Here is a 15516-nt window from a genome sequence, read left to right as displayed (position 1 = left end):
GTTTTATAAAGAGGGAGCTCAACAAAAATATTCCGGTATCAAAGTACTGCGAAGGTCATTTTGATAGGACAGCAGTATCCAAATGACCACCCATATCATCACTGATCATGATCAGTCTGCTCATGATCAATTATTTAAGAACTATATGGCAGTTTAAATAAGTGACTAGTGTGATCAACACTGCTGGTCTGAAATAACAAATAACAGCCTTACCTTTGCGCTCATACTGGCTGCAGAGCAGAGACCGGTGTGGATGGTCACAGCATAGAGGTATGGATCACATGGAGAGTTGTCAGTAAGGTAGTGGACTTTCTGATTTTCCTTGGAGATGACATCGGCTCTCCTGCACACCAACAACCCCGGGATGTACAGACACACACACAGTACCAGCACACAGAGCACTGTCAGATCACTGGACACACTGAGAGGAGGGGGGAGAAAGGAGGCAGAGGAGGGTGTTATTTTTTCATTGAACGATCATAAACACACTAAATGATGTCTGTGTCCTAGTGCTAGTAAACAGGTCCAAATTACGGCTACAGTTAAAGTGACAGTGCTCTTTTTAAGCGTCAGGAGTTCACCTTAGGAACGGGTCCAGATCAGCTGTGTCATGGCTGCTCTGGATCTGCTGCTTCACCACAGTCAACGGCCTCAACTGGTGACAACTGAGAGAAACACAAAATTCACAGAAATATGAAGGGATTCATTTCTGTAGATATTCACAATGTGTAATTTTTTTTTTTGGCAGTTTGTGTGGATGATTTAGTGTCGTGCATATACATAAACACATAACTCCTGTCTCACCTGCAGTTGACTGCAGTGTTTCTGTCTTCCAGCTGTATTCTGCAACCGAGGTGTGTCCATGCCCTCTGGTGGTCGTCCCAGGACAAACACAGACTTCTGTCCACTTTGAGACTGTAGTTGACCTGGCTGCTCAGGTGATTGTGTCTCGGTGGCTTCGCAAAGTCAGCGTTCAGCAGGGCCAAGTAACAAACACCTGGAGCTAAAATATTTCTGATTTTTTTTAAATATTCACTGAAATTATATGTGAAGTGTCAAAACAAGTACATCTCCTGAGATACTTATTGCAAAGAATGAGCATTGCCTTGGCAACTAAAGTGACGAATAATAATCAGCTTTCACTAATATGATCACACTTTCTATGGTGAACCCATATTTTAGACACAGATAATATAGTATTTTTTACAAATTGTGTACAAGTTGTATATTTGTGCAGTTTACAAATATGTGTTTAAGACTTGTAACAAAGAGGAAATGTAACAAAACAAAAATGAACAAAATCTGCGACATTTATTAAACTAAATGAGCTTTGGATTGGCAATTTTGTGACTGTCAAATTTAAACTCTCTAATATGATTGCAACACATTTTCTATGTTGTCAATGTCTGCCACAAATACAGAAGAAAATTAGATTGTTATGACAAGTAAAACTCCAAAAATGACATGGATTGACTGAAAATATGTTTTATATTTTGCTAAGTCTTGTTGAATTATTTCAGTTACACTTTCTGTATAAAAACTTAATTAATGGATGATGAGTCTGATACATACTTTATTGAATGAGCAGAAATGTAGTGACCAAAACAAATCTTACTATGGAGGTAGGACGGTGGCAGAGTGATGCGTGTACTGTTGGTCTCCCACTGGTGAATCCTGTGCAGATGGTGCATGCTGGGAGTCGGCCTCTCAAACATACTTTCACAACAGAGAGTCATGGTTTAGCTTTGTGGCACATATGGTAGATTGATCATGTTGTCTTTAGTGCATATCTACCTGAAGAGCAGCATGATTGGAAACGTCTTGTTGGGTGGTGGCACAAACACCACACTCAGCTGGATTGCCTGCTGCAAGTGCTCCTGGGTAATGTTGAAGCTATGATAATTGATCTGGCTCCGCAGGAGGACGAAGTCACGCACAGAGCTCTCCTAAAGCGCAGATGTGATCACATGTAACATGTAACTACAGTTACTCATTCAAGAAATATCCCCTCGAGAGCTCATACAATTAAACATCATCTACTTAAAATTAATCCCCAATTTCATTGATAAGTAGCATTTTTTAAAAGTTGCTCATCATTGACTTTTATGACTTAGTTAACTTGTTGAAAACAACAAGAAAGAAGAAGTAGCAACATACGTTTCTTGGTGGTTGCTGCAGCTCAATGTTGATTGGCTGAAGAAGGGTTCGAACAGGAATTCTTCTCCTCGTGCTGCATTCATACAGACTCAGATCAACCACCGGTCCACTCACCTGGAAATCAGCAGAGGATTATGAGAACAATGCCTCACCTTTAATCATTCAAGTGTCAACATATCATGCCAGTCTCACCTTTCCAGGATAGCGGGCCCAGCTGATAGGGCTCTGGGTGAGCTCAGTGAGCAGGCTGAGCACACACGGTTGACGCTGTCTGCTCTCAGTCTCTCCTCTGCGACCAGCAAACAGGAGCTGGATGAGGGAGGGAGGCATGTAGAAGATGGTTGCGCCACTGCTGATGACTGTGGAGGTTTGGTTTTGGTTTGTAACATAAAAGGACATGAGACCGGTGATGACTCTGTGCTCCCGGATTTTAGAGAACAAGATGTACCTCTGAGAAAAGAGACAACTGATGTCAGTCAAGAGATAAATGGAAGTGCAAAACAAATTGGTGAGTGTGAGGAGACATGTTTTTTCTCACCAGCATCAGATCTGAAGCAGTCTGCAGAACATCATATACATGCTGCACCGCCTGCTTTATTGAAATAGATGTTTTAATAAAAACACCACTGCATGAGTCTGATATGCAGTCATTCAGAGCACCTACAGCATTTCTTATGTTTTCACCAGTAAGTGAGTCTGATTCCAATTCTTGTGTAACATCAGCACTGTTGGTTGTGAAGTCATAACTGTTGACAGCCGCCTGCAGGCTGTATGAGAGCAGAGTGAACAGGATGTTCAGTGTCTTCTGGTCCAGATGGTAGCGGACTGGAACAGTGGACTCCGAAAAGTGCTGTGAGATGGCATGAACATGGGCCGTCACACGTCTGGCACTAACTAATGTCACCTAAGAAAGATAAAGCAAGTGTGAGAAACAATGTTCATCTTTCAACATGCATCTATCTGCATCTTTTTGCCAATGAAAGTCCATGAAAGAAGGCAACCATTCACCTACCTGGCTCGTAACTTGTAAAAGGTCTTTAAGAATGCTGATGCTGTCTACCATTGATGCCTAGGATTAAATGACATGTCATCAAAATGCTTTAAAAGTTGGATACATTTTTTGAGATCTAACTGACACAGAAAGGTATGGAGTGTGAGAGGAGCTAAAAGAGAATATTTGAGGGGACTGAATGAATGTCAGTCATGAATAAATGTGTGCACCTGTTCGCTGCTCTCAAGTTCACACACTGTGCAAATGAGTATGTTGCGTGTGCGTCTCTGTGCATGTGTGTCGGCCTCTGTGTCCATGCTGAGTCTGTTTAGGATGCTGGAGATGAGACTAACGTAGTTACGGATCTCTGCACTGTTCCCAAGCCGGACCATAGCTGACAGGTTCTTCAGACCTGATTCTGAACTGTAGAGAGAGAAAAGCTAGTAATACAACAGTACAAAATGTTGACAAATTGACAAATAATGGCAGGTGACTTGCACAAATGCCTAAATGAGCAGTTATGAGGGTTATAAGCACCATGTTCTGACTGTTTACTGTACAAAACTGTCTGTACATCACAACATGTACTTATGGCATCTGCATGGCAGTAGGTTTAACAAAGCTGTGAAACGTGACCCTAATGCTCACGTAATGTAATGACATAGTGATTGGTGAGTCTTACAGCTCCAGATCAGGATCACGATGGGGTGAAAAAGTGTCTCTGAGGAAGTTTGGCTGGACTTGGACGGTGACAGGACAGGGTTTAGTGGTGGTTCCATACGCGCTGCTTCTGATCTTTATGTAAATAGTTACTGTGGGAAATATGACAATCAATCACTCAGATAATCTGAGGGAAATGTCTGCGATAAAATGTTGTGATCATACATCTGTGTGGAATGTAATGGCCTTAAATCAATGTTAGTTTGTTTACCTTTATAGCCGTCGCTGCGGTCTCCAGAGGGAAGGCTGAAGTAGTACTGGAAGTCTCTCCCATGGTACAATATCCTGGGAGGTCTGTTTCCGACACTGAAGCTGTACTCATACAGTAAGTCCTTCAGCACACACACACGCACGCACACAGACACACACACACACACACACACACACACACACACACACACACACACACACAACACACACACACACACGCACACACTCTCAAGTGGGAGGGTTGACATAAAACAATTCATGACAATAAATCAAAGCTTGAGAGAAAAAGTAGGAACATTTGTAACTTGTGATGGTCAGATTGCTTATGCATGTTTACAGTATAAAATCTGAATTTTCCTTCTGCATGGGACACATTTTAGCATGTAGTTATGGCACCATTAAGCAATGACAATACTACAGTGAATGGAAATTTAGCTCCTTTTGCTTCAGCAACTGAGAGTATTCCTAAGTACTAAAAATATATTAAAAAGCACTATCATTGGCTCCCACATAGTGGAACTGAGAGTCAAATTTCAGTGCTTGTTCATTTAATTATTTGTGTAAATGTGTGTGTGTGCGAGATGGGAGATACCTCTTTCCCTGAAGTGCAGAAGATGCTAAAGTGTGTGTATAACTCCGACCCTTTTATCGGTTGCACCTGGCACGTCATTCCTTTTGGAGCAGGGTTGGTTTTTAAGAACATCTGAGTCCGGCCCAAAAAACTACTTTGAGAGTCTGAGTATAAAAGATAAAACGGAACAACAGTATTAGCATCCAGATCCACTCCTTCAATATTACTTTGAAAAACAAATGATGGACTGACACAGAATCAATGACAATGTCAACCTTTTTCAGGACAAGTAAAAACATTACATTTTGCACTTAGAAAAGTCAAAAGTAAATAAAAGTTTTAAAGCACTATAGAACATCTGAGGAGGTTTCTGTGATAACTGCAGTATTCCTTTGCTGGTGTTTTTTAAATTAACATGGACATCATCTCCAACAATGAATTTGAACATCATAGCTCACTTTGTGTTAAGAAAGAGCTGTCTGGCTTGTCTTTAATGACTCATTTTGAACTCAAATACTTTCACAGCCGTAACAATGACCATAATCACCAACATGTTAGGAGGTAGCCTATATTTGCGCTTTTATGGGTTTGTTAATTGCCTGTTGCATCGTAGCAAAAATGTCAGTTATTGATCTCAAACTTACTGGCCGTGACCTCCAACATGTATCTATTCCCCGGTCTCAGACTGAAGGGTCTTAAGCTGAGCAAAGAGGAGGAAATTCCTGTAAAGATAGACAGAGGGAGACAGGTGACTAAACAGATAAAGAGAGGAGTAATGTGTATTCATAGAGTTTTCTGAATAATGTACCTGTGTAAGTGTAGGACTCAAACAGCCCTCTGTCTACTAGGTCTCGAGGTAAGTCGAGCAAGGTTGGCTCCTGGATCACAACAGACGGTCTGGAATCCACCAGATTGCTCCCCTCATCAGCATGTGACACTGAATAAAACACTGAGTCATCTCCTGGACTGAAGGTCTCATCAGCCACACCTAAATATACATACAAGTTACTATATAACCTTTTACATGTGTTACAATTTGCATATAGACACACATACAATGTGTACCTGTGGGTCTTCCTGCTGAGATTCCTGGGTCTCCCTCTTCTGTGCTCAGGAAGGGAACATCATAATCTAAATATATAAAAGCAGATCAGCTTTATTGCACATTGTAGATTCACACTGAAAATATGCATGCATAAAAGAGGTTTGATTTCTAAATTTGACATGATATCACTTTGCTGTGGGTTGGTTACAGGTTAGAAAGCTAAGATTAATAAACTGCGGCTCCTTATCTTTGATAAATAAAATGTTGTTAAACTTTTTGTAATTGATATTTTTATATTAACAATGGATGAAATTGCTATGTGAGAGGAATCACAGGGAGTGATGAAAACACAGAGAATTATGACTCGACTCTGCAGTTCACATCAGCTCTGAGGGGCTTTTTGCCATCTTTCAGCTCACTGTTTTGGTTTTACTGACTACAACTACAACTACAACGTTACTGTTTAACTTCAGTATTAATGTTCTCACAAGTGTAGAGTCAGTGTCAGTTTAGTTATTTAATAAACTGGCTTCACATAAGCTTCCAGGTACCAAACAACAGACAGGTAAAGTTAGTGACAAGCTAAGAGCTTGTTTCTGCTGCCCCCAAGTGGCTAAAACAGGGGTTACTGCAGGTTTAAAAGTCTTCATACATCCATGTTTTTACTAATTGTGCCTTATTACACATCTTCTTCGGACTATGTATATGTGCACAGACTGTGTTTGATCCACATTTCCCTCACATAATTTCCCACCAAACTTCAACCTGAACAGAGGTGCAATTAGCCAGAATGACTTGAGAACACCTGTGCATGTGTGCACAATATTCAAATACTAGATTCAATTTCAATTTGATTTTGACTGACTGCAGAAATAGGCTCCTGAGAAATGGAGCAAATTCATTCCCATTTTTCATTTAGAGAGAGCAAAGTTATGGTTTTGCAACTCCTTTTTTTAAAATATTAAAAAAAAAATATAGGCCTATGTGTGAGGTGAAAAAAATGTAAGCAGTCTATATCAATTATCATTTTACTACTTTCAGCAAACAAGTAGTAAAAAAATGAAACACTTTGGATTACCCTTTGAGTTGCTACAGAAGAAAGTTTGTTTTTAATTAAGCATAGACTACTTGACATATTAAAAAGTGACATCATGATTGACAGCTATGACGTCGGGACGGCTGAGGGGGCGTGACCCACGGGCCGTCTGTCATCCCGCCGCCTGACTTTTTTTCTTTAAAAAAATCTTTATTTAAACGAGAATACATCCTAGTGTCTACAACTAGGACGACAGCATAAGAAACACTTTAAACATAGCAGAGGGACTACGGATGGAATGAAAATAAAAATAAGGAAAATAGACTATTACATAAAAATCATGAAGAGCTTAAAAAAGTAGTGTGTTTTAACAGCTACCACATGTATTGTTTGATATAAGCTGTATGCTCGGGGAAATTTGCTGTTGTTGTTTTGTTTTGGTTTTTTTTGCTGGAAAAATTGGATTTATGAATATAAAATGTGGATAAAGCGATAAGCAACTTAATCAAATAAAATTGCAAGGCAAGGTTACTATCGAATTCAGTGAAACAAAACAATACATTTTTCCAAAGTAAAGAAGGACTGGGACTGTTGTTAAGCTAACAGGAGAATAGATGTGGAGCAGCAGGAGAGCTCTGCCCTGTTGGGGCAGCTTTGGGCCTAGCTGTCAGGGCTGGACCCATGGCGGGAAATACGGTGACCGGAAGAGTTTGCTTAATATGCTTAATACTGCATCTCCATGAAAAAAAATGGACAACATCAGATAAGGTGAGTCATATACAGATTCTCTCTCTCTGTCTCTTTAGTCGCCAATGTCCTCTTTGACAGTTAAATGTTGCTTTGTGGCTGTTGTGTAAATATATCTCTTTAACAACAATGCAGTAGAGATGATATTGTGCTGCAGGTAGTTTGCGTGAAGCTGCACTGAGTTGCAGTGAGCTGTATGGACTCATATGGAAAGTGCCTGATTCATTTTGAATTTTTCAGTTTTGAATTGAGTGTTTGTTCCGTCACCTGTCGATCAGATGTGGTTTGTGAATGAGTGTTCAGGAGGTCTGACTGCTTACTTGTGATTATTTCTTCATTCTTGTTCATTTTAAAGCTGAGAATATTGAGTAGCTAATAAACTTAAAGTAATTTGAATTTAAATCTTTCAATACTAAAAGTAACTGGAGTAATAGCAGTGTTAACATGTCAGGCTATTTTAGACATTTAGATAAGTCTGTGTAAGTCATGTATTTCATACTTTTTGATATGAATGTACACTGAATGTGTTTAGTGTTCAGTCTTTTCTGTTCAGCACTGATCTGTACCTCTATCAGATTATACGTCTTGAGGTACTCAATAGGTAATACTATAATAATACTATTTTTTTTGTATACTATGAAAATAAAACACATAGCAAACATGTGTAAATCATGCTGTCTGTTTTTGAAATGTTCAGAAATGGGCACTTATTTGTTCAGAAACAATATGCTGAATTTCTTTAAAGAAGCAACTTTTTCACTGCTAAGGGGTTTTTATTTTTGAAAGCAAATTGTTTTATTGGTATATAAAATTTACTCCCTGGATATGATTTGTTGATTGGTTGCTATAATTAAACAGGTTATGCTATAAATTATGTTGGTGTATGGTGTATAAATATCGACTAAAATTGCTCTTTTAAGTCTTGAGGAACAAAACTCAACTTCTGAGTTGTGTATTAAAATAGTTCTTGATTTGAGATAATGCTTTTTAAAATGATCTGCTTTATAGTTATAGTTATAAGTTATAATTATTAATTCCTATATAACATTACAACTAGACCAGCTACTAGTGCTTTTGACAATTCATTCATGCAAAGTGTTTGTGCTTTGTTGCAGTTTTCACAGTTTTGAAGATGACCTAACCAGCTTTAATTATACAAATCATATTGCAATGTGTTGTGAAGCTTTTTTTATTCATATTAATTATCGTTGTTTAACCTTGAAGATAGCCTATGATAACTTGCCACATACTACCATTTTAGGCTAAATAATGTTTTTATAAATATAATTTCAAATGTGAAAATTCTTCTGATAATCATTTCCTATCCTGATCCAACCAATTATAAAGTGTTCTTCATGCATAATCCAAGTGGTTAGGTGGTGTACAAATGCAGGACATGTGTTTCAAATTACAATTTTTTCCCCATGACTGCAGGTGTGACAGCCAAAGTTTCAGCTACATTTTGTTTCCCTCACCCGGTTGATCTCCCACTTTGCCGCTCTCCAGCACAGGAAAAGAAAACTCCCAGTCAGTAGAGGAGTCTGAATCAATAGGAAATTCACTGATAACGTCACCCTGGCCGCTACCACTGTCAAGGGCACGTGGAAGGTATTCAGTGGAGGAGTACAGAAGCTCTAGATGGTCAATTTCTTCCAGAGGATGATAAATGGGCTCCTCTCCTGGACATAAAGAGAATATGCTGTTAAATAATTCATAAACTCAGTTTTAATACAACATTGACCTTACATATAATTACTTCTTGTTGGTTTCTTTATTGATGTCCAGGACACAAACACTTTGGGTCTTTTTAAACAATATTGGATTTCAATAAAAGCTAGCAGCATCATAGCAGTATAAACAACTGCTCATTACCTGGCCCTGCTGTTCTTCTGTTGACTGGGGAAGAGCTAAGAAGGGACTGTGGGTCTGTCAAACCTGTGTGAGGAGTAAAAGGGAGATGTCAAGTTGAGCAAATTATACTTCTAAGATATGCTCTCCTCAGAATTTGTCACATGTAATAACACACCAGCGATGCGTGATGTGTCTCTGTTCCTCGTTAATGCTGTCTCGCTGTCAGTCACACTCAAGTTTAGCTTTTCGGCTGCAGTTTCAGAAGCGTTCTCAGTCAGATAGACAGTAGGGAAGGCTTGAACAGTATGAGTGTAGTGTGGAGAATCTGCAGCAGGTGGATGCAGGGAGGAAGTCCCAGGAGTCTGAGGAGAAATGGCGGGACCCTCAATGATGGTGGACGGAGCACTGAGATCCACTGTGTAACAAAATGGGACTAGAATAGAACAGAAGAGGGTATAATTTGCTGAAAATGTCTCTAAGAAATTAAATTTTGGCAATTCACAAGAGCTTTACCTTCTATGACAGGTTTGGACGAGGCGTTGACCCGGTACAGGCTCCAGGTGTACTGGATGTGTTGTGGGGAAACATCACAGTCTTCACACAAGGCATTGATGGAGAAAGACTGATCCCAGTTCACCTGGTCTCCTCGGCACTGAGGGCAGTAAACTTCCACCTTTCTGGATTGACATACATTCAAGTCCATGTTATAAGTCAGTTCAGGTGAGTGATCTTCAACTATCCAAAAGACAGTACAGTTATAGTCATTGGGAGATAGTGATATAGTTTTTGTTACATAGCTCATACCTATTTACATTTGGTGTGACTGTGATAAAGGTCTCTGTTGAAGCTGAATGTTCTCCGCTGCTGATGGTAAGCGTGAACCGAAACTGGTCAAAGTTGTGTTTTAGGAAACCAGCAGGAAATGTGAGCACAGAGGAGGAAGTGGTAATGTGTTGGTTGAAACAGGAGCCGGTGATGGAGCTGACTGGTTTACATCCCCAGCTGAAGCTAAGAAAAGAAAATGAAAAAAAACAGAGTCAAGTTTGGGTGCACATTTGAGTGCAGTCATAAGTTTGAGTGCTGAGCAGTTTCTCTCTACCTGACTGGGCTCACGGGGAAGTCAGGGTTGTAAGATCTCTGCCCGTCCAGGGTTACCACGGTGGTGTTTCTGTTGTTAATGAAGACGTTGGTGCCGCCCTGAATGGCCGCCACAAGAGGGCTGGGTATCACTTGAACTCTCACACTGTAGTTACTGTACACCACACTGCCGACAACCTGAACCTGCAGAACAACGGCAGCTACAGAGTCAAATCACAATCACTCAAATCTGTAAAACTTTAAATATCACAGTGAATAAATTAATTGTGTCTGCGCTGAATCTGCAACCAAAGTTGTGGTTGTACACAAGCCAATTTACATTTTAGAGTATTTTTTTGTATCACAATGAGAAATATCAGAAATAATTCACACTTGATTTTTTTGGATTAAAACAAAATAGCTATAACTATTATTTCAGACGTCAGAGTTCTCTGCACCCTTTAATTAATTGAAAACATGAATTATCTTACTATGTGGCAACCCACCAACAAAATATTGATAGTTTAAGGCTTTTAATTGTGAAGGAATCTCCTCTCTCCTCCATGCACAGCAGTGTTAGTTGGCTACTTACCCTGGCTATGGCAGTGTAGGTGTCATATTGCAGGAGATGGCTCGGCAGTATGAGGCTCTGTCTGTGAGTGTGTATGAGAGGCAAAGGGAAGACCTGGCCTGCAGAGTCAAACAAGGTCCAGGTGTAGTGAAGACCTCCTGATATGTCACAGTCAACCTGAGTCTCATAGGTCACTCCTAGACGGATAACCTTGTGTCTTCGTACCTAGGAGAGGAGATCTTTTTAGTTATACTCACCACACTGATGAGATGAAGGTGACAGTCCTGCTGGTAAAATATACCTGTAGTTTGAGAGGCCCCATGTTTTTGACAGGCGGAGGCTGACACGGCTGCTCCACAACAAAGATGTGGCTGCTCAGAGAGGCAGAGCTCACCAGGTTGGACACAGTCACCCCCACCCTGAACTCGCCGGTCCTGCGGAGAGAAACGCATAGACTGAATGTACACAAGAACGTCAGTAAAGCAGATAAAGCGTTTCTAGGAACACCACACACATTTCAAGATCATCACATCAAGATTAACAGTGAAACTTTCTGGCTCACCTGTGGAAGACGTGCTGCTCAGTGCTCTGTCCCCACCGTGTTGTTCCATCTCCGAAGCTCCACAGGAAAACAACGTCAGTGCCCACGTTGACCCGGCAACTCACCGTCACCGTGTGGTTCTGCAGGACAGAGGCCTGGTGGACCAGCCTGTTGAGCTTCACTGCTCTCTGGATGACCAGCGGGAACACTTCAGAGGTGAAGGAGGTCCCACCAGCAGATACGACTACGACTACATCATACCTACATCAAAGAGATGAGGATTTGAATGGTGGTGTTGTCTCCACGTATTCTTGTGATTTGCTGTTCTCTCACTACCTTTATGAGATCATTTTGATGACTTATTCTCTTAAATATTAACAACAACCAAAATATTAAGAATTTATAAATGTATATTTAGGACTTTGAATTTTTAAAACTGAACCCCTGTTCATACAGCATTGTGTTTACATGACACAGTATCTTCTTAATACACATTTTTCTATATATAATAATACACAATAACATTTACAGTAATGGAAATGCACAAGCTTTTAAGTTTACTAGAACTATACACATAATTTATCCATTCATCCATTCATCCATTATGGAAATGCACAAGCAGTATATATATATATTCTATATGGAAGTGTAACAGGATATTGATGGTGATGAGACACTTGCAATATTTTATATTTCTGACCGTTATTAGTTGGAGAATGGCTTTAGTTCATAGAAAAACAGGACATTTATTATTACTGTGTCACATTCACATAGCACAATTTTAAAGTCTTGAAATAGCAGCTACACTATATTTCAGCTATTTGTTTCTGTGTTTTGTACCTGCCGGGAGCGTAGTATCTTTTGGTAACAGTCTTTGACGTTGTTCTGGTGGATTTGGAGTCTCCAAAGTACCAGAGAAACTCCACAGCCTCCATCACATCAGCCACAGCCAGGAAGGTTATATCTGTGTTTGTGGGATAAGCTTGCTCTGCTGCATGAATCCGCACAGCTATAGGACAAAACAGATTGCATGGTCGACATGTTATATATGTGCCACAGAAATGTAAACACTCTGTGACAAAGAGATGAAGAAATGCTGCTGTTTAAACATATTTTTGAAGTAATATTGCCTCAAGAAAATGGTAAATATTAGAAAACGTGGGAAAAAGACAGATTAGAATATGCATTCTGAGCATTCATTTACATAGTTATGCTGAAGCTTGTATTTTCATTAACAGTAATAAACAGTGCCACATTGAGATAAAAGCAGAGACGTTGATAGAGCTAAGGCTTTATGTAACAAAGCAGCTGTATCAGATGGTGCTTGTACATTAAAAATGAATTAGTATTTTCATATATTTCTGTCTATGTTTTGTATTCAGTGAGTGTCAGTTACTTCCTTACTGTTGTCAGTCAGGTTGTGAACAGGTCTTTGACTGGTGGGTGGTTGCCTGGTTGGATTCACTTGTGGTGACGGCTTCCGTTTCCCCTCAACACTCACTGTGACGTTCTTGTTCTGAGAAGACACTCGATTCTCAGCTCGAAGCTCAACCACAACTGTCCCAGCGTGGTCAAAAAACAAAACCGCTGCTGCCTCCTCTGCTGCAGAGTAGTTGCTGTTTCTGTACAGTAGTGTTGCATTCACCAGCAGAGACACAGTCATGTTTGACCCTGATGTGACGGCAAATAAAACCAAGTGTTTTTGATTTGTCGTGATCACACTCAGAACATTTAACGACAGGTCTCCGACTGGATCTTGAACCAGTATGTGTGTGTGAAAGGAGGCCCAGCTGATTGGGTTAAATGCCTTAACTGTGACATTATACCTCCCTGCTATTGGAAGAGACACATTTATGTACCAGTTTTTGGTTGTTCTGTTAATCACAACAGCATCATCCAAACTAAAAATCCAAACCACTTTGGACTTCACACAGCTGACGACCTCCAGGCTGAATTCAGATTGTGTCGGAACAACTGACATCCAACTCCCAGAAGGCCTTGGGGCTCGTAAACGCTCATGCACCATCAAAGCTTGAGGCAGGACAGCGGAGAGCAGCACTGATGAAGGATCAGCGGTGGAAAGCACAGAGGCTGTGAGGTGATACTGTCCTGCAGTGGTGGGGAGGCGGCAGTGAAGGTGGAGGTGCACATGGCAGTCGGAGCAGTTGGACATGTGAAGGAGGTGCACAGGGATGAGACCATTAGAGGGGGGGTGTGATTGGGTGCCACTGTGACAACGGATGTTATTGTGGTATTGATTGAGATTGTGATCAAAGTTGATGTTTCCATGGTTACTGTTGCCTAAGACATAATCATTACTGATTTCTTGCTTGGTAGTTTTTCTTGTGTGATTCTCAGCTTTATTAATGTTGCCGGTGTTGTCGCTGATGTTTTCATTGCAATTAGTAAAGTTGCTTCTGACATCATCGTCGTAGTCTGTGTTCAGTGTGAGGTTGAGAAGAAGAAGGTGCTTCATGGTGGTGAGCAGCTCCACCTCTACAGAAATAGCCTCTCCTGCACTCAGCTGATTCCCAGATACACTCACTTTTAAGTCAGAGACGGCAACTTGGACAACTGCCTGCACACCCACAACACACACAAATGTGAAATTAAAGGATCCAGTCATATTTTCAATTTTTCTACATATCACACCCCATTAAAATACCAAATAAGTACCATTTAAAAATCCCAAAATCAACAAAGAATTTATAATACTAAGAAGTGTTGTCTGTGTAGCCGATTAAAAATACATTGCATCACATGTTTCCATAGTTAAGATGAAAATGGATGCTGTAGTTTGTTTCAACCATCCCACATACTCTGTCCCTGCTTATGCACCAAATGTGTATCAATCCACAGATGAAAATAGTTCCTAACAAACACAGTATTTACTCCTGTTTTGGTAATGTTTGTAGAAATCTACAGTGCCCAGTTGTTTGAGGAAAAGATTGTGCTTTTTATTTTTTTAAAGTGAAACTATAAATTTGTGACCTGTTTTTATGATCTGCATGTTCTGTAGAAACTGGCGGGCTTGAGGCTGTGAGCCAGAGACAGACAGGGGAAGTCGTAAAGTACAGAGAGACAGATGGAAATATGCTAGTAGCTAAATCTGGCACAGTACATGTCTTCTCCTTATGTGAGATTGATGTATTTGTGTACTTGGTCCCTGACAAATAAGTGTAATAAACTATATAAATCAGACTAAGGCTTTGTTGGTTTTGGCTTATTTTAATGAAATTCATTCACAATAAGACAAATTGAGAACATAAACAGATGAATCCTTTTATTCATCGATGCCACATGTGTGAAATATTTTTAGTGAATGAAAGCAGAATACTCACAATATAGATGGTTTCCTGTGTCCATCCGTAGGTAGTGGAGGCATTAACTGACACCACATGAACTCCCTCAGTTTTAAAGGTCCAGATCTGAAGGCATTAAGAATACAATTTCTCAGTTGTCAGATTAAAAACATTACATAAATTGTTAAAAAAAGATTTGAGATAAATTATTAATGTTGTCGAGTGAACACTACACTTTTACATTCTAACAGAGGCCTCATAAATTCACGTTATTTGATGATTTTTTTTTGGTGTCATATATCCTTAACTACTAAGATGAATCAAAACGAAACTGCTGCATCCTCTAAAACAAATCAACACAAAATGAGCTCTGCATCAGAGACAGCTTACAAGGTTTCTCTCTTCCCCCCCACCAGTCCTATGAGCTGCATGTGTGCATGATCATGGAGGAAGAGGATGTCAAATAATTCATTACATAGCTGCCAGTGTAATTTATTGCTCATGGTGCTTTTGTGAACTGGTGATTCTTGAACCCTATGAAATGAGAAAGGTTAGTGACATAATTTAACTTGAGCGAAGCCTGAGTGAAAGTTAACATGTTGTTAAAGCTCTTTCTTGTTAAATTTAATACATTTTTGCCTTTTTATGTATGTTTTTTTAATTCTGTTCAAAGACCACAGTTGCTGTCAAAAGCCTC

At 39.9% G+C, this 15516-nt stretch overlaps 1 protein-coding gene across 1 annotated transcript in view; it reads right to left on the bottom strand.

Annotated features, from left to right (window-relative positions):
- Window positions 1-15516, bottom strand: part of LOC134002640 (polycystin-1-like protein 1) — a 39843-nt gene that overhangs the window by 16837 nt on the left and 7490 nt on the right. Inside the window, exons 7-34 of the mRNA XM_062441981.1 lie at window positions 14859-14945; window positions 12922-14095; window positions 12358-12526; window positions 11539-11778; window positions 11278-11410; window positions 10998-11201; window positions 10428-10609; window positions 10133-10336; window positions 9842-10005; window positions 9504-9761; window positions 9350-9412; window positions 8953-9156; window positions 5715-5780; window positions 5458-5637; window positions 5294-5371; window positions 4671-4813; window positions 4080-4200; window positions 3831-3960; window positions 3379-3571; window positions 3170-3226; window positions 2822-3061; window positions 2350-2607; window positions 2158-2271; window positions 1795-1943; window positions 1616-1716; window positions 805-1003; window positions 582-665; window positions 214-421 (exon numbers count right to left, since the gene is read on the bottom strand). Coding sequence (XP_062297965.1) covers window positions 214-421; window positions 582-665; window positions 805-1003; window positions 1616-1716; window positions 1795-1943; window positions 2158-2271; window positions 2350-2607; window positions 2822-3061; window positions 3170-3226; window positions 3379-3571; window positions 3831-3960; window positions 4080-4200; window positions 4671-4813; window positions 5294-5371; window positions 5458-5637; window positions 5715-5780; window positions 8953-9156; window positions 9350-9412; window positions 9504-9761; window positions 9842-10005; window positions 10133-10336; window positions 10428-10609; window positions 10998-11201; window positions 11278-11410; window positions 11539-11778; window positions 12358-12526; window positions 12922-14095; window positions 14859-14945 — 5403 coding nt within the window. The remainder of the gene's footprint in view (window positions 1-213; window positions 422-581; window positions 666-804; window positions 1004-1615; window positions 1717-1794; window positions 1944-2157; window positions 2272-2349; window positions 2608-2821; window positions 3062-3169; window positions 3227-3378; window positions 3572-3830; window positions 3961-4079; window positions 4201-4670; window positions 4814-5293; window positions 5372-5457; window positions 5638-5714; window positions 5781-8952; window positions 9157-9349; window positions 9413-9503; window positions 9762-9841; window positions 10006-10132; window positions 10337-10427; window positions 10610-10997; window positions 11202-11277; window positions 11411-11538; window positions 11779-12357; window positions 12527-12921; window positions 14096-14858; window positions 14946-15516) is intronic.

Source organism: Scomber scombrus, chromosome 20, assembly GCF_963691925.1.
Source record: "Scomber scombrus chromosome 20, fScoSco1.1, whole genome shotgun sequence".
Classification (NCBI taxonomy): Eukaryota; Metazoa; Chordata; class Actinopteri; order Scombriformes; family Scombridae; genus Scomber; species Scomber scombrus.
The sequence above is the reverse complement of the archived record's forward strand: the minus strand, read 5'-3'. Positions and strand labels throughout refer to the sequence as shown.